At 48.4% G+C, this 16,795-nt stretch overlaps 3 protein-coding genes across 6 annotated transcripts; 2 read left to right on the forward strand and 1 right to left on the reverse strand.

The window, feature by feature from the left end:
• LRRC59 (leucine rich repeat containing 59) lies at positions 838-5,502 on the forward strand. Of its 2 annotated transcripts, none has more exons than XM_021414917.1 (7): positions 838-998; positions 1,342-1,401; positions 1,957-2,115; positions 2,450-2,554; positions 3,256-3,328; positions 3,946-4,119; positions 4,704-5,502. In XM_021414917.1, exons 1-7 carry the CDS (start codon positions 894-896, stop codon positions 4,946-4,948), a joined length of 921 nt encoding a protein of 306 aa, XP_021270592.1. In that variant the 5' UTR covers positions 838-893; the 3' UTR covers positions 4,949-5,502. The 2 variants fall into 2 exon arrangements, with proteins under 2 accessions (XP_021270592.1, XP_021270593.1); XM_021414918.1 differs by lacking the exon at positions 4,704-5,502 and adding an exon at positions 4,263-4,690.
• EME1 (essential meiotic structure-specific endonuclease 1) lies at positions 3,680-12,100 on the reverse strand. Of its 3 annotated transcripts, none has more exons than XM_021414910.1 (8): positions 11,356-12,100; positions 11,156-11,283; positions 10,875-10,967; positions 10,304-10,422; positions 9,733-9,868; positions 9,112-9,227; positions 8,213-8,402; positions 3,680-3,909 (listed from the first exon to the last, which is right to left on the reverse strand). In XM_021414910.1, the coding sequence occupies exons 1-8, from the start codon at positions 12,041-12,043 to the stop codon at positions 3,856-3,858; spliced, it is 1,524 nt and encodes a 507-aa protein (XP_021270585.1). In that variant the 5' UTR covers positions 12,044-12,100; the 3' UTR covers positions 3,680-3,855. The 3 variants fall into 3 exon arrangements, with proteins under 3 accessions (XP_021270585.1, XP_021270587.1, XP_021270584.1); XM_021414912.1 differs by lacking the exon at positions 3,680-3,909 and adding an exon at positions 7,236-7,571; XM_021414909.1 differs by lacking the exon at positions 3,680-3,909 and adding an exon at positions 7,236-7,703.
• On the forward strand, positions 12,117-15,286 carry MRPL27 (mitochondrial ribosomal protein L27). The gene is made up of 4 exons (XM_021414920.1): positions 12,117-12,258; positions 13,471-13,593; positions 14,345-14,412; positions 14,867-15,286. Exons 1-4 carry the CDS (start codon positions 12,132-12,134, stop codon positions 15,071-15,073), a joined length of 525 nt encoding a protein of 174 aa, XP_021270595.1. The 5' UTR covers positions 12,117-12,131; the 3' UTR covers positions 15,074-15,286.

Raw genomic sequence — 16,795 nt, forward strand, 5'->3', positions numbered from 1 at the left:
ACCAGACCTCGCTTTTCTCAACCAAGGGCTCTGGGATTCCAGCTTACCATGGGGAGGCACGATAATCTGCTTCACCAAATTTCTATGACGTCCTGCATGAAAGCGCATCAGCATTAGGTACTTCCCATGGTATTTTCTAAGATGCAAATCCTTGTTTTCTGTTTGCGATGCCTTTGCTCAGAACCTCCTATGATCTCAGCTGCATCTGTGCTAGGATAAGCAGACCCCTCCGTGCTGGAAGAGGCCCAGTGACAACTCCCAGAACAACCAAGGCGCTCCCAGGGCAGATGTGCTGGAGCAGTTACAAACGCCTTTGCAAGAGCTCATACATCAGAATGTGTGTAGGGGCCAGAAAACTCAAGGCTTGTTCTTACTGCAATCCTGTTTCTGGGCAATACTAATTAAGCTCTGTAACCAGGAAAATCTCTTCTGCTGGCTTTTCCAGCCGTGGCTCAATCAGGACAAGAGAGCACTTTGCTGCCTGAACTTTTGAATCAGAAGGGAAGTTGCACAAGTCCTCTTTGCACAGAGGAAAACCTCGGTCCAACCGCCGCACCCAAAAAGCAAGCTCAGCGCTCGGGATATAGCGACCGCTGGAGGACGACGCTGCGCGATGCGGCGCGGTGTACCGAGGCGCGGTGTACCGAAGCGCGGTGTACCGAAGCGCGGTGTACCGAAGCGCGGTGTACCGAAGCGCGGTGTACCGAAGCGCGGTGTACCGAGGCGCGGATCGCTGCGCGCTGCTGCTCGCGGGGCCGGGAGCGGCGGCTGAGCGCGGCCCCGGGGAGCGCCGCTCCGGGCCGGCAGGGGGCGCTGCGCGGCACCGCGGTGCGGACGTGGACGCGGAAGTGGCTGGCGGGGCGGCGGGGCGGCCCAGGGCCCGCGGCGCGGCCATGGCGCGGGGCGGCGGCAAGGCGGGCAGCCTGAAGGACAAGCTGGACGGCAACGAGCTGGACCTGAGCCTGTGCGATCTGAGCGAGGTGCCGGTCAGGGAGCTGGTGAGCGCCCGGGCGTGCGGAGCCGGCCGGGAGCGGCGCGGGCAGCGGGCAGCGGGCCGATGCCGGAGCCCCGCTTTGGGGCAGCAGCGCTGCGCGGCGTCGCGAGGCGGCGCGCGGGTACGGAGCTGCAGAGCGGATCGTCGCGGTCTGTTTGCCAGAGCCAGCGCTGCCCGTCCGCGCAAATTACTCCGGCTTTTCCCTTTTAAGCAAGAATTCTGGATGTGGGCCCCGCCGAGATGTAATGTAGCTTCGGCGAAAGGCCGATACAGAAGTAGCGCCTTCCAGAAGGTTTCTGTACGTATACTGTATCCGCATGTTGATTCATTGCTTCTTTCTCTTTCAGGCTGCGCTCCCAAAAGCAACAGTATTGGATTTGTCCTGTAACAACCTGCTTTCCTTGCCGGTAAGATGTCCGACAGCCTTTGTGAGGATGAGGCAGAGCTGGTAGGAAATACTGGGAAGAGATCGTTAGTGCTCCAGCAGCCGTTCGTGCTCCAGGAGGCGGGGAAGCGGCTCGGGCTCCTGCTCCTGCTCCTCTCCCTCTCCCCTCCTCTCCTCCCACGGCGGCTGCAGGGCGCTGCTGCCAATGCAGGGTGGGTAGGTGCAGGCGGCTTTACTGAGGCAGACGTCACCTCCTGAGACAAGGGCTGCACTGAGCAAAGATTGCGGAACCTCCCTGCCCAAGGATCCCGCTGGGAATACAGAGCGGGTTCGGCAGCAGCAGAAATTCAGTTTTGTTTCGGTTGTATCGCTGCTCGTCGCCTCTAGCCCGTCTGCCCCACTGAGCCGCCTGACTTCTCTGGGGCAAAGGAAGCGGGGGATTCTGCTGCACCCCAGTTCTGTGGGAAGCTGAGGATTTGTGGTTTACGTAAGGTGCAGGCTCTCTCAGCATAGCCCCTGCTCGGGTCCCTTCAGCGCGATGCCGACACGCTTTTCCTGCTTTTTGTTTGTGTTTTAGTCAGATTTCTGCAGTTTGACGCATCTGGTGAAACTGGATTTGAGTAAAAATCGGCTCCAGCAGCTGCCTGTGGACTTCGGCCGCCTGGTCAATCTGCAGCACCTGGACCTTCTGAACAACCGTTTAGTCACCCTGCCCGTCAGCTTCGCACAGCTCAAGGTAAAGCCGGCGGCCGGGCGGTTACGTAAAGCTCTGGGATGCAGCCCAGGGTCTTGTGATCCCTCTCAAGTTGATTTCTCTGGTGAAGCATCCATCCCGAGGAGTACTCATTCCAAAACTCAGCTGCCTCTGCAGCACAGCCCAGTGGAAATTCTCTCACAGCTACTGAGAACACCGAGCTCTCTGCTCGTCTTCCATACCTATTTCATTCTTGGGAAAATGAAGTAACTCCGCTTCTGCTTTGAATTTCTTTAATAACATTTCTTTAATAACCGCAAGGTCAGCTGCCTGTCGTGCGCCCTGACAGCTTCCCCTTTACCATCCCTTCCTGCAGAACCTGAAGTGGCTGGATCTGAAGGACAATCCCCTGGATCCCGTTCTAGCTAAAGTAGCCGGAGACTGCCTGGATGAGAAGCAGTGTAAGCAGGCTGCGGTCAGGGTAAGGAACCTGCTTGCTGCTTTATTCTTGTTTCTTCTCTTTGTTGGTGATGTTTTTTCCCCTCTTTACTCAGCAAGCTGGGCTGCTGCTGCAGCACTCTGAAGTTCCTTGAGGCAGTGAGGTGCCAGCTCTCTGCACTCATCTCACTGCTTCCGTGGCTGTAGAGGAAAAGGCTCAGAGCTGAGCGGGACTCTCCTCTGTTAGTGGAACTGAGAGGACTAAACGCTGCTTTGCTAAGGCACTGAAGGCACAATCAGGCAAAATAACTTGTGCATAGGCTTTGTTATACTGTAGAGTATAAAAATCTTTATAGAAATATTATGGGAAACCATAGCGTCATGTAAATAGTTGTTGCTGGCATTTGTGGCGCAAAAATAGTTAAAATCTGCATTTCTGTTACTGCCTTGCCATGATGCTTTGAAATAATTCACTCTGATGAAGCAAGCTGTTCCATGATCCTTTGTAACTGCTAGCACCAGTTTTCCACGTCATTTTAAAGCAGGGACCTCTGTTTCCTAACTGCAAAGATTCACGTAGCAAGAGTTCTCTTCAAGCCATGCCTGCAGGGCTCAGTCAGCTGCAGCCATCTGATCAGAGCAGCGGTCAGACCCGGCTGAATCCATCCAGATACACTCCACCCTGAGCTCACCCTGCCACCAGCCTTCTGCAGACATCTCACCTTGTTCTCTTGGCCCTTGAAGGTACTGCAGCACATGAAAGTGATCCAGTCTGAGCAGGATCGAGAAAGGCAACGGAAGCTCCAAGCAGAGCGAGGTAAGCACAAAGTCCTCCCGTGCACACTGCGGAATTCTGCCCAAAACATTGATTGCCAGCAGGCAAATATTTCTAACTGTCAGAGTTCTGAGCACTCAGGGAGGCCCAGGGTAGAATGGCTGGATGGAGAAAGATAACCTAGGATACTATGCTATTTCTTGCCTGAACAATAGAATCATAGGATGGTTTGGGTTGGAAGATACCTTAAAAATCATCTAGCTTCAACCCCGCTGCCATCGGCAGAGACACCTCCAACTGGACCTGCTTGCTCAAAGCCCCATTCAGCTTCATCTTGCACACTTCCAGGGAGCAGAATGGAAAATAAACAATAAAACAAAGGAAAAAAAAAAACAGCACCACAGAACAAGAAAAACCTCACTGCACTAGAGGCTAGTTATTTTATTTCACAGCACCAAAGAATAGTTAAGGTTGACAGAGATATCTGGAGGTCATCTGGTCCAACTCCCCTCCTCAAGCAGGGACATGGAGAGCATTTTGCCCAGGACTATGTGCAGGGATTTGTTTCCTCATTCCAATTGGGAACAAACAAGCAGGTAGCAAGGAGGAAGCCAATAACAACCCTATACGTAAATGGAAAACTTCCTATTAATCCCCAGAAATGGAAAAGAAGCGTGAAGCAGAACAGCGAGCCAGGGAGGCTCAGGAGAGGGAACTGAGGAAGCGAGAGAAGGCAGAAGAGAAGGAACGCAGGAGACGGGAATATGATGCTCAGAGAGCTGCAAAACAGGAGATGGAAAAGAAAACTAAAAAAGAAACCGTGCAGACCCGAAGTAAGTAGCATCCACAGTGAGTTCAGGTAAAAGTGTATTTTAATGAATGCCTTGTGGAATAGGATGAACAAGACCACTGCCACATCTGCATCATGCTTAACCTGCATCATGTTTCTGATGATGCCAGACTTGTGTTTATGCAGCTCAGGTACTGGGAGAGACCAGGAATGGGGGAAGCAACACAGCAACAGAGCTTACAGAAGCCTTCGAGGCAGGCAGCTGTAGGCAAGTAAAACAGTGATGTAACATCTGGGTTTCTGATGAACTGCTGAACTACAAGATTCATAAAGTTCTCCAAGCCTTCCTAAGAACTTCCTCTCCACTCATTTAATCTTAGATGTAGTGAGCTATAGGTTTAAAAATAGAGCTTGTGCAACACAGCGATGCTTTACTCCCTTTTCACTTCTGCCCACAAAAGTAAATCTCATGCTTTTCACCTTAAGTGACCATAATTAAGTAATGAGAGCTTTTGAGAAAACATGAGCACAGCCCAGCCTAAGAAGTACGTACTTGAGCAGCACGTAGACTGTTAAGGATTTGTGAATAATTCCTCACATTCTGTCTTGCAAATGTTCTTTTTACAGAGCCCACCTCCAGTTCTCGTCCACCTCAGCCAGCCCGGCACAAGCACTCCTGGTCGCGGTCGGTGCTCAGGGCCTTGCTGCTGGTGCTGCTCTGCATCCTCTGTGCTTTGGCTGTCTGCAAATTGACAGAGCTACAACACCAACCACTGTGCATCAGCGTGAACACTCTCTATGAAGATGTAGTTGCTGCTGTGCAAAATCACAAAACCCTGCAAAACATGCTACAGCAGAACTCGCAGCAATGATCGTCCTGGATGGGCGCTTGCTTTGTCAGCATCTCCTTTCACCATCCCGCAGCCAGAATTCCTATGGAATTGTGTTCTGATGAAACTGCTTTTTATCCGTCAGCATTAATTTGCTGGTCCACTCCACATAGAGTGTAGTTCTTGTTTGGATCATCGTTGCTGTGCATGTTTCTCAGTTGGCCTGTCACTCCCATTATCTGCTTAGATTCACTAAAAACTTAACTCTTCTTGCCTCCAAGGGATTTACAGCTAGATCTTAAGACATAGAAAGATGCCAATTCATAAGAGTGGAAAAAAAAATGCCTTTCAATTATCTAGGTAGCTGTAGCTCTATAATGGAGGCATAACGTTTTTTTAATGTATATCCATTTCTTGCTCTCATTTCTATTAGTGCTAAAATTGATGACTTGGCTGTATGGGAGTAATATATGTAGGCCTACTCCAGGACCAATTACAGTTTGTGGAATGGCTGTGCGTCTGTACGGTGGAGTGAAGAAGCTGATGTACTATTGAAAGAAACTGAAAATTTTCAATACAACATTTTTTCGCATCAATTTGTCTGAGTTGAGTATTTATATTGCTAGTACAGGACACCACTTGTTTTCATTGGTGTATCCTAGAAACAGCTAAAACTGATTACGCAGTCAGAAATCACTCATTTTAGCCAGCTAGGACCAACAAAGGAGCTACAGCTTAAAAAGGGCTTCTTGACAGCCTGCAGTCTTGTCAAAAACCGTGTGAATAGATGGGAGATCTGACACTCACAGAGACGGGAGCGAGCTGGCTGCCTGCAGCACGCAGCACTGGGTGGCACTGTTGCAGCATCATAGAGCCTGGCACAAAAGGACTTCACCTTGGGACTGCTGCAAAGGCTGGGAGGTTTGGCACGCTGTGTCTGGAGAAGAAAACTCAGCTGGGTAAAGGCACAATAGTTCTAAAATAATCTCCACATGGAGGAAGACCAAACAAGTTTGTCATATCCTTACAGGGCTCGTGATTGCCAAAACAAGTTGAAGTGCAAATGTAATGATGCAAGTGCAGGTTTCAGAATAGCCATGCTACAAACTCCTCGGAGACGTGCCTATGTTTGTCACCTGAATTGCTCCCCCTTTTCTAATACCTGGAACAATTGCTGATTGCACTATTACATTGCCACGAGGAATGGCAATTCCTCTGATCCACCATTATTGTACTGCCACAAGGAAGTCATCTGCACCATTTCATATCAATGACCAAGGTCATTACTGAAACAGTAAGCCTTCACCTTTCCATAGCTTTATGATATGCCTGTAGTTCTCTCATTACCTTTCAGAAGAAATCAACAGAATGGATTTAAAACAAAAGGATAGAGAGGGTTCCTATCTCTCTGGCTTAGCAGTACATTGCACGTGTTTTCTAAGCTTCCTTGAAGCAGCTTTAGGTTTTGCTTTTGGTATTTAACTCATAGTCTTTAAAATGCCATTGCTTACTATCCGGAAGCGTTCAGAAACATGGCAATCAATATTCAAAGCAACATACCTTCTCGTCAGCATCTGGCAGGAATCTGCTGCTTTACCATCTAGAAGAGAGTCCTGCTTAAGACAGCAAATGCAAGGCTAATCAGATTTATCAGTTCAGGTCAGAAGCACCCACTGGCACACAGAGGCACCTGCTGCGTGTGTGAAGCCATCGTAGTTAACGGGTAGTTTTTCCATTTGAGGGAGCGCTGTTCCAGAGGTTAACTCCCATGCACTGAATGCAGTTCAGTTCATACTCAGCACTTATTTCTGGAAGTGCCTCTGTAGCAAAAGACGTCAGCTGTCCTTGTGTGCACACCAGTGCTGATGGCTTTGTAGACAGGCAAGCATGTTCCCCAATCTAATTAAAAGAAAGCTTTTTCTGCCAACTGTTTAGACTTCATAATTCCAGCACATATAATCAGATTTCAAGACCCTCTATAGATTAAGCTGTCTGGAGACTGAATCAGGGCAGTCTAAGTTTAAATCCGAAAATTAGTCTTACTCATTCCCATCTGGCAAAGCAGAAAACAAAAAAAGTCTGTTTTATGAGGTAAAGTTCTTCCCCCTCACCAGAGCAGGTGCTGGGGGCAGCACCATACTGCTTTGAGCATTAGCTTTGTCACACTGAAGAATGAGAAGGTAACTACTTGTAGTTTGGATACCAGAAGAAAACATTCAGCAGAAGACATGCCACAATTACAGAGTGGCTTGAGGTCAGAAGAGACCTCTGGAGGTCATCTGGTCATACCTGTTCAAAGTCCAAGAAGTGCGTTAAGAAATAATTAATGTTACGATAGAAAATGATTTATTTCCTTGGAAGATCTCTTGACAAACAAAAAGGCATCTCCAGTCCTGTAAGGCATGTCCATTTCATGCTGTTACGGAAGACATTCAGCATCTCTCTCGGGTAAACTCCAGCCATTCAGCAATTTTTTCCAATTTCCTTCTACCACGATAAAGACTTGAAGCACTTACAGTCTTTAAGCTGTGACTGATGAGTGCACTTGTCACCTAAGCACTTTTTCCCAGAAGGAAGATGAATATAACCAGAGAAACCGTAAGATCCTCATTGACTTGGGCTATCCAGTGACATCCAAATAGAGGTCAGGATCGTGGGAAGTCATCTGCAGATAGATTCGTCTAGAAAGGTCTGGTCCAACCCGGCGGTAGGTGGCTGTCACCCCGGTACCGCGGCACACAGGGATGTTAGCCAGCATGTTTTCCCGCTCCTGCTCGGAGGAGCATCTACTATAGGCCTACAAGCAGCACAAAGGATCGATGGCATCATCTCCTTGCATCCATTGCTCAAAGAAAATAAATAAGAACTACACACCCATGAAAGCTCTACACTTTCACAGTGAAAACACACTTTTCAGCCGGTCTCTCTCCAGATCTCACTTCTGAGTTTGGAGGCAGACACAGAACTGGTACCACTGTGCCAAACAGAACAGATTCAGCAATGCCTGCGAGGCGTGACGCTGCAGTAGGTAAGAGTGGACAAGTGCAGTAGGGCTGTGTCACTGGGATGTCATAGGCAATTTCTTTGGCTTTTCTCTCCAAAGGGAAACCCTTACACAAGCTCCTCAGTAGTCTGCTCTGTAAAGCTAAAGCAATGAGTACCAAGGAATCAAACTTGTTCACTACCTTACTAAACACCTCACATAGAATCATTGTGTCAAAGCTAACACCAGTTAAATGATTTCTACCATCCCTACAGTGGCTGGCTGCCTGCACACAGTCCTCAGTAAGCAGGAGGCATCCTTACCTGGACTAGAAGCTGAGGAGAAGGGTATGCAGACACAACAGCCTCAGCCATCTCCCCGCTGACCCGGTTAAATTGTTGTATCTGCCTCTTCCAAACTTCAAAGAGACCCTTTCCAGAATGATCCACTTTCACACCTCTGCACCACTTGTTCTCTAAGTAGAAAGAGAATCCTGTATTCTGCTGCTCTCGCCTATGGACAACAAAGAATGGAAAAGCAAGTGACTATGAAGAAAAAAAATCTGAATTCCTGTACATTGCCACATAGCCAGAGAACCACCCCTCATGTTATGCTGCTATAGACATCACTGGCATCAAAATGCTAAAAATGTGACCCTACTTTCTCTATATGCAGCATCAATTTCTTACATGCAGGCCCACATTGCCTGTTGAAAAAGAAACTATCCTGTACTTGGCAGCAATCCTGACAGAAGACAACATAAACAAAAAATGGTAAACAAGCATTGACTTTGACTGTCAAGGACAATAAAACACTTTTAAATGTCATTTTTCAAGTCACTTCTTCTCATGGCTGAGACATGAAGTACTGCAGCTGCTGTGATAAGAATTCTAGGACTGTGTGAGACTACACAAGTTTGCTTTCTCTGCTATCACCACCTAACATGTTGCTGTCCCTTTTCATCAGTGGAAACATCTAAATGGTTTGTTGTCAGTAATGTCTCTTAGTCCCTATGGAAGAAAAGCAAGTACTGTAGAGCCTAACTCTACTTGCATTTCCTTCCCACTCTTAAAAATCAGTCTGAGAACAAGACCTTGACTTGATATCAAGTGAGACTACAACTTGAAATCAAAGTCTGTCTTCACTCCTGCTATTCCCCCCCAGTAAACCTGAAAGCAAAGCCCCTCCAGAGCAAACAACCAAAGATCTTCTGCTCACTCACTTGAATGGTGCTTCAGCTACAGCTTTTGTGAACATAGTGGCAAACTCTCCAAGCTCCTCCCAGCTTTCAAAAAAAGTGACTTGGACATGTGTGCACAGTTGCAAATCCACCAAGGCCTGTAAACATCATTGGAAAGAGCAAATGGAACAATTCGTCTTCTTACATCAAACTCCATTCATGTCTGAAACAAAAAAGCAGTCCTAACATCTTTCTGGAAGTCACAAACACCCATTCCTTTCCCATTCTGGAAACAGCTTAAGGCTAAGTGTTCAGGGACACTTTGTTTCCTGCTGTTTAACAGTAGTTTAGTGCCCTATCAGCTGGAAAATTCCTGTAACACGCAAGCAGCTCACTCCTGGGCAGCAACAACTGGCTTTACCAGCAGGCCATGAAGCGTGGGAAATGCTAACAGATTCATATTTCACTTCCAGAATCAAGGTGAACGAGACATGTTAGCCCGTGAGAGAGCAGGTTTGTAACTGAGCAGAGGGGAACTAAACAAAGAGCTCTACCTACTGCACATGAACCAACAAAAGCTGAAGATCCCAGTCCTGGAAAGCGTGTGATGGGGTCAAGTGCTCAAGTAGTGGCAGACAACAACTGCATGCTTGTTCTACTTACATCTTCCACGTCCAGTCTGGTTATCTCCAGGCCAGGATCCTTAACTTGCTTCTTCCTCTGATTTCCCCTATCTTCTGCCTGGCTTCTATTCACTGTTGTCCGTTGCAGCCTCTTTTTTGACTGAGCTCTGAGACATCTAAGAAGAGGAAGATCAGACTGGGAATTCTGAAGGGCTAGGCTGCTGCGGAGCGTAAAACAACTCAGTACCAACACCCTCTACTAAGACACACTGAGTCTGTAGATAACACTGGCAAGGACCATTAAATACAAAAGCATTACATCTGACTAAGAAAACTCCCCTGCAGCTTTTTTTTTTTTTTAAAGTTACAAAAGCCTTTCAAGAAAGTATTTGTGAACGTTTTTTGCCACACTCATACTCTTCCCCAGGCATTTGTCACTGTGGTGACAAGCTAGACAGACTTTTGCTTCTGATCCTATGTAACAGATAGCAGAGCAGTTCTGAGTGGGAATTCTTCATAGGCTCCAGTCTTTGCTAGAAGGAATTAATGTAAATGCTTACAGCCTTTTTCAGTGAGACAACACTGAAACATTTGAGGAGAAAAAGTCTAACCTGAAATATTTTTCTACTTCAACAACTGTTAGAGCCAGAATTTTCCCAGGCATTTTCTCCATGACACGAGCCACAAAGCTCTGTAAGGTCTCCTTCCGTTCTGCACAGCCTTGGGCCTCCTGCAAAGATCAACAGAAAAAAGGAATGGGACCATTCCAAGTTACACAGATGAACCCAGCAACCTATGGCCCAATGTTGCAGCTAAGTCTTTGCATAGGTAAGGTTCTGCTCCTATAGCTCATCAGATGCAAACAGACAACACTTGATCCAGTAACGAGTAACAGTAAAGAAAAAAAAAAACCCACAAACACACACACCAAAAAAAAAGCCCCAGAAGATACTTGACCTGACAACATCTACTAAGATAATGTCATCCCTCCTCTAAAAAACAGTGGCTAGGAAAGAAAGCTTGCCAGAACTCTGCATTAGACAATCTCAGTGTTTTTGATCAAATACAGGCTTCTAAAAATAAGATTTATGATTTATTAAAACCATAGCTTCCAAATGAAAAGGGATGGCAAATACCACCCTCTCCACATTCAGAGAGCACAAAAGTTATAAGCAGTCTTACCTGCTTGTAGCTACGAACCATGGACAAGAACTCCTCCAAACCAAGCAGAACCAGGAGATTTGGCTCTTCTGTCCATTCGTTACCGTCCTCAGCCTGCCCAGGTACAAAAACAAACAGCCAGACCAACAGCTTGTTTATAATTCAAACTCAGACCAGTGCTCTCACTCTGAGCTAGGGAGAAGTTTAGAGGAATATTTGCTTGGGCTGCTAAAGACAGTTACTATCAAGTGCAAACAGCATGAGAAGAAAAGCGCAAGGGAATCAAGATTTTATCTCTGTACCTGAGATAAAACTGACTTCCTCTTCCAGGTAATGCTGCAGGGAACAGCCTGACTCTCAATCACACAGGAATAATTCGCAGACTGCAAAGCAGCGTGGACCTGAGCACCACCTTCTACCTGTAAGAGAACTGAGATTGGTACACGGGTCAGGGTCCCACGCCAAGAACCGGAGTAAGGCAGGCACAGGCTGCAAGGAGTACCTGGATCTAGCACCACAGTGATGTATTTCTGGCACTCTCCCGGCCGCTGAGCTTTCAGCACCTTGGCGAGGGCCTTCTTTCTTTCTTTTTCCTCTTCCTGCTGCCTCTTCCGCGCTTCCCGGTCCTTCCTCCTCTGCCAGGCCGCCCGGCAGATCGCCTCCCTTTCCTCCTGGCTGTACTTCGGCTTCTTTGGAGGCGGGGAAGCTTCTGCATTTTCTCCGCTTCCCAGAGGCCCCTCAGGCCGGGCTGCAGGCTCAGTCAGAGGGGCTGCCGGCGGGCACCAGGGTCTCCCAGAACCGAACACATCACGGTGGCTGATGGAAGGCCCTCCTTCGGGTAACACCACGGTTTTTGGAGGAGCCTGTCCCCCGCAGCCAGCCGCCAGCCGCTCGCCGCTGTGACAAAGGTCATCTCCCTCAGCTGCATCCCCGCCGCCCCCCGGGGGAGGCCCCGGACCCGCAGCCCTCCCCGGCAGCCCACCGGGCGGCAGCCTCCTCCGGATCCTCTCAGACAGGGGAACGATCTCTACCTCATCCTCACTGTCACTGCTCAGCACCACAATACCGCTTCCTCGCCTCAGAGGAGGGGACGAGACCCGCGAGGGGGCTGTCCCGCCGGCTACCGGCAGTGGCCGCAGCAGAGAAGCAAAAGCCGGCAGCTCCTCATCACTCTCCTCAGCCCCCCCCATTTCGTCTACTTCAAGAGGCGGCTGTTGAGGGGAAAAGAGCGGGCGGGCGTTTGGCGCGCTGGGCGGTGATTGGCTGGAGCTAGAAAGCATGCGCCTGCAGCGGGAGGTGATTGGTCCGAGAACGCGTGCACGCGTGCGTTCGGACCAATCGTCGCCCAGTGCGCCGGAAGAGGAAGTGAGGCGGCGCCGGAAGATGGCGGCTTGGGGGCGGCTGTGTGAGTGAGCGGCTGTCCGGGAGGTGAAGGGCGTCGGCTGAGCTCGGGGGAGGGTCTGCGGCAACCCCGCGGCTCCGGGGGGGGTGTGCTGAGGTGGAACAGGCCCTGGCTCCCTCTGAAGCAGACGACGTTCTGTGGGAAGCTGTGCCGGAGGGGTTCCCGGTTCGCTCTCCTCAGAGGCCGTTCTGTGGTTAAAAGGCATCGCTGGAAAAAAAATGTTCGCCTGCGTTAGGCCGGGTCCGAACGGCGAGGGTTGCTGCTCGCTGTGTGCAGTGCAACTCGGGAGCCCCGGAAGTGCCGTGCGCTGCCTGCAGGGGTCACAGCCCAGATGCTCTCTCGTAGAGCTCCGGTGTCTGTAACCCAGCGCTCACGTTGGCCTGCTTCCCGCTGGAAGCCTCAAAGCCTTCCTTTCGCTTAATAAGCGTCAAGCGTTTGAAATTAACGGCTCTTTGTAGAGTGGTTTCCCTTTTCTCTACAGTATTTGTAACTCAGTATCTATGATAAATTAATCCAGCAGTTTTGCTCAGAATCAAGAAAGAAGCGCATTACAGTAAGCACTGCTCCGCACTTACCTGCTGCTTGAAAGGCTGAGCAGAGGGATTTAGGAAAACTGGGTTTGCTGCAGTCTGTGCCAAGGGAGGGACTGCTGCAATCTCTTTAAAAAGAACTGATTACACCTCGGTCATTTTTTACGAAGACAGCGTACCCAGGGGTCAGCTTTCTTCACAACAAAACCAGAGTGCTTTCTGTCAGCACCATTTTGTTTGTTTGAAGGAAGGAGTTTGTAGTGTGAATGATATTGTGGTGATTATCAGAGACAGTCAGTGACTGTAACAAAGGATTCTTTTTTTTTCCTTGACTTGTTCTGATCGTAACTCCAGGATTTGCACACGATGCTAGAGCCGTTATGCTCAGGATAATAATTCTGTATACGTATTGTCCCGAAGTGGAGTTTCCAGTTTGCTTTATTAGTACTGGTTGCTTTATTTTTGCCTGGGTAGCAGCAGTACTTGGGATGTGGCCTATTTGCAGAGGATTTAGTCCAGGGTGGTTGAACGACGATTTGTCTTGGAATTTCTTTTCCTCAGGGCTTTTGTTTACCGTTAGCTTTAAAGCCTGTATTAACTGATACCCTCTAAATCTGGAAAGAAAAAAAATGCTTATTAATTTCTATTTATTCAGCTATTTTTGTTGTTCTTGTCCTGAATCTAGTTCTGTCCGTTCCACGAGCAAGCCTGGTTGCTGTCAGATGCGCTTCTAAGAAATCCGGGGGCAGCTCAAAAAATTTAGGCGGTCACAGCCCTGGAAAGCGCTACGGAGTGAAAAAAATAGAAGGTAGGTCAGGCTGTCTGCTGAGTCTTATTTGCATCCCATGGGGTTTTTCCCAGTTACTCCCTGGTAGCTGGGTTCATTGTGGAGCGTTTCAGTAGGAGGTGGCTGGGGCATTCTTCCAAGAGAAAGGAAACAGGAGGTTCAGCAGAAACTCCCTGTCAGCATGGGCAGGGGTGGGCAGCAGGAGGGCACGGTGAGTCAGCCTTCCTCGCCCGCAGGCCCGCGAGCGGCCACACAAAGCTCCCTGTAGAAAATGTGCTCTGATTCTAACTTTGCCTCTCTGCAGAGTGTAGGAGGAGGGTACCCTGTGGGATACCTGATAACTTAAGTGCCCTTTCCCTGCATGCTGTGTTAAAAAGTTAGGTATTTTAGGTGTTTACAAAGGGGAGAATTATGAGGCGTAGAGGAAGCCAAAGTACAGATTCTTGCAGCTAAGTGCTTAATAATTAGTGAATTTCCTCATGAAAACATATCAGTGTTAATGGTAATAAAACAAATGCCTTCAGCAAATAGAAAATGCCTTGTACTCTAGAAGCAATCTCTTCAAAGACCAGAATTGCTTTTTTCCATTGTTTATCAGTTGCCCTCTATTTCCTCCTAACAGCATTTTCGTGTAGATGCTTTTTGTGTTTGAATTTTTCCATAGAAAATTCCCACAGAAAGCTGTTTTCTCCAAGTCCTGGAACCGTTTGCTCTTCTATCAGCTGCAGGGAGCTCCATTTCTCTGTAGTCTGACTCTGTCCCTCTGTTGCAGGTTCATTTGTGCATGCAGGCAACATTCTGGCTACTCAGCGATTGATACGCTGGCATCCAGGGGCTCACGTAAGTCACTTTTCCATCTTTCTTGGCTCTCAGGACAGCAGCCCACCTCAGCGCCTCCTCTCTTTCCAGCTGTTTCTTGTCTTTTCTGTATTCTATGTAAGTGTGAAATTGGGTTTCATTATGTGGTATATTTTAATAATAGAGCCTGCTCGGAATCACAGCTGTACCCAGGTGACTCAGGAAAGTACTGACAGTTACAAATATCCTGAAGCACTTCTGCAACCTAATTGGGTTCTTATATTTTGAAGAGGAATCCTGCGTCCCCTCCCTTGTAATGAGCAGCATTACATACTGTGTGCTGGAAGCAAGTAGCTTGGTTTTCTTTTATTTCAAAATGTGAAGCAGCAGACGCTATTGATGCCAGGATATCAAACAATGCAGACAGACGATCTGACCTGCTTTAGAGGAAGACCTCCAGCCTTTCCTTTCTAACACCAAGCTGGTTCTTTTCCAGGTGGGGATTGGCCGGAACAAGACACTCTATGCCCTGGAGGATGGGATTGTGAGATACACTAAAGAGGTGTACGTACCCCCACCCCGCAGCAGCGAGAGCAGGGAGGTGATCTGCTGCCTGCCCAAAGGCGCAATTCTTTATAAAACCTTCATCAGTGTTATCCCTACCACAAAAGTAGGAAGTTTTAAGTTGGTCACCATGCTCTGAGTCTCCTGTGTCACACAGGAATGGATGGGAGGAAGCAACTGGGACAGACCGCTATAGCTGGACTGCCATCTGAAGAGGACAAGAGAATTCTTGCTCTGAAATTAACTGTGCTTTGCTCTCTTGCTCCCAGAGCACACGTAGTTGGTGTTTAGGCATTGGAATCATCTGCTGGCCGTTGTAAGAGTGTCCAATAAATGCATTGGAGTTCTTGAGGGTCTTGACTGTTCATAGAATGCGTTACCTGGGTTCCTTCAGCAACTCGCCTTCTCCTGGAGAACCTGTTCCATTGTTCCACTGAATTAGTTCTATCTAGAATCACCTTTATGACAATACTTGTCCTACTAATAATTCCATCTATTTTTACTCATTTTTAGTCACTGTTGCTATATTTGTTTCTTAGCTCCAAGATATTGCAGAAGAGGACAGATTCCTTTCCAATTGTTGCTAACTCTGCATCCCAGAAAGCTCGATTTCTGCTGGTATCTAACTCACCTCACTGATTAACTCAAATACCTGGAAGCATTCCGTTTATACCCATGCGAGGCAAGTCTGTACTCTTAAAGCCAATTTATGACTAATTTTAGAGTGTCTGTTAAGAGGCGCAAGACTGGGATGGTATTTGAAACTCAGCAGCTGGAGATGTCTCATAAAGCCCCCATCTAGAAGACTTTCTGTCTTTCCTGAGTCATTCCACAATTGCTTATGTTGCTTCAAAGAAAGGAGCCCAAACGCCTTGTGGCCAAACTGATTTCATTTTATCTACAGGTTTGTAAACAATTGCAAGCGTTGGCTTTACAGTAGAAAACAGGTTATCAAAATTGGTAGTGTAATGACATTATTAGATTGTCTTCTCTGCAAAAGAAGACCAGGTAAAACGCATCAGAAATGTATTTCCACTTTTGCTTTCCGCTCTCCATGGAGACAGCCAACCCTTTTGCCCACGCTGCTGTCCTTTCCCAGGTTGCGTACCCAGCTGTGCAGTTTTTCTCAGCAGTGTTTGCACTCAGCGCTGCCAGTGACACAGCCCCTCAGTCTCAAGTTCCTCCACATCTCTCTCTCTGAAGTTCATATGAAGTTGCTGCAAACTGCAGAGGATCGTTGCCATGAGAGCACACAGCGATGCTCTGATGCAGATTCGTTCTGTGTCTGACAGGTCAGGACTGCCACTTGGTATCTGATACACTGATAAAATAAACAGTTTTATATCCTAAGAAATAGATGAAGTAGCACAACACGAGCATCAGAGGCCAAAAACCTGGTGTACTTGGCAGTACCTGCCACACCCTCACAGAGGTCACGATACACCAGCTGCCTCCAGGAGCTGCGGCTGAGCAGACCTTCACCTTTGCTTTGCTCCCCACGCAGAGCAAAGCAGCTGGTCCTTTGCTGGTCCATCGCCAGGTGTTCGGCAGAGGGAAGAGCAAGCAGAAATCCCTGGTTACTCCAGGGGAGCTCCGTGGTTATCCCCGTGCCGCAGGATGGATGTCCCCGCCACCTGGCCCCAACTTGCCTGCATCTCTCAGCTGATTGGAAACGGGAGCGGAGGTCTGAGGTTCGGCTGTTCCCTGCAGAGGGGAACCATGTCCCAGGCACTTCTGTCATTGACACCGAGGGAAGAAGTAGCACGGGGAGGCTGAGGTCTCACACAGCTGTGTTTCGCTGACTGTGGTAGCTGACTGGGGCCTGCAAAGGGTCTGGCACGCCACGTCTGTCCAAGGGCTC

This window comes from Numida meleagris, chromosome 17 (genome assembly GCF_002078875.1).
Source record: "Numida meleagris isolate 19003 breed g44 Domestic line chromosome 17, NumMel1.0, whole genome shotgun sequence".
Lineage (NCBI taxonomy): Eukaryota > Metazoa > Chordata > Aves > Galliformes > Numididae > Numida > Numida meleagris.

Coding starts and splice junctions, on each gene's coding strand:
- LRRC59 (XM_021414917.1), top strand. CDS start 894: ATGGCGCGGGGCGGCGGCAAGGCGGGCAGCCTGAAGGACAAGCTGGAC. Junction 2,555..3,255: donor GTAAGCAGGCTGCGGTCAGG/GTAAGGAACCTG, acceptor TGGCCCTTGAAG/GTACTGCAGCACATGAAAGT. Junction 3,329..3,945: donor GAAGCTCCAAGCAGAGCGAG/GTAAGCACAAAG, acceptor ATTAATCCCCAG/AAATGGAAAAGAAGCGTGAA.
- EME1 (XM_021414909.1), bottom strand. CDS start 12,043: ATGGGGGGGGCTGAGGAGAGTGATGAGGAGCTGCCGGCTTTTGCTTCT. Junction 10,423..10,874: donor TGGTTCGTAGCTACAAGCAG/GTAAGACTGCTT, acceptor TGATCTTTGCAG/GAGGCCCAAGGCTGTGCAGA. Junction 7,704..8,212: donor CTCCTCAGCTTCTAGTCCAG/GTAAGGATGCCT, acceptor TGCTGCTTGTAG/GCCTATAGTAGATGCTCCTC.
- MRPL27 (XM_021414920.1), top strand. CDS start 12,132: ATGCGCCTGCAGCGGGAGGTGATTGGTCCGAGAACGCGTGCACGCGTG. Junction 13,594..14,344: donor CGGAGTGAAAAAAATAGAAG/GTAGGTCAGGCT, acceptor CCTCTGTTGCAG/GTTCATTTGTGCATGCAGGC. Junction 14,413..14,866: donor GCTGGCATCCAGGGGCTCAC/GTAAGTCACTTT, acceptor GTTCTTTTCCAG/GTGGGGATTGGCCGGAACAA.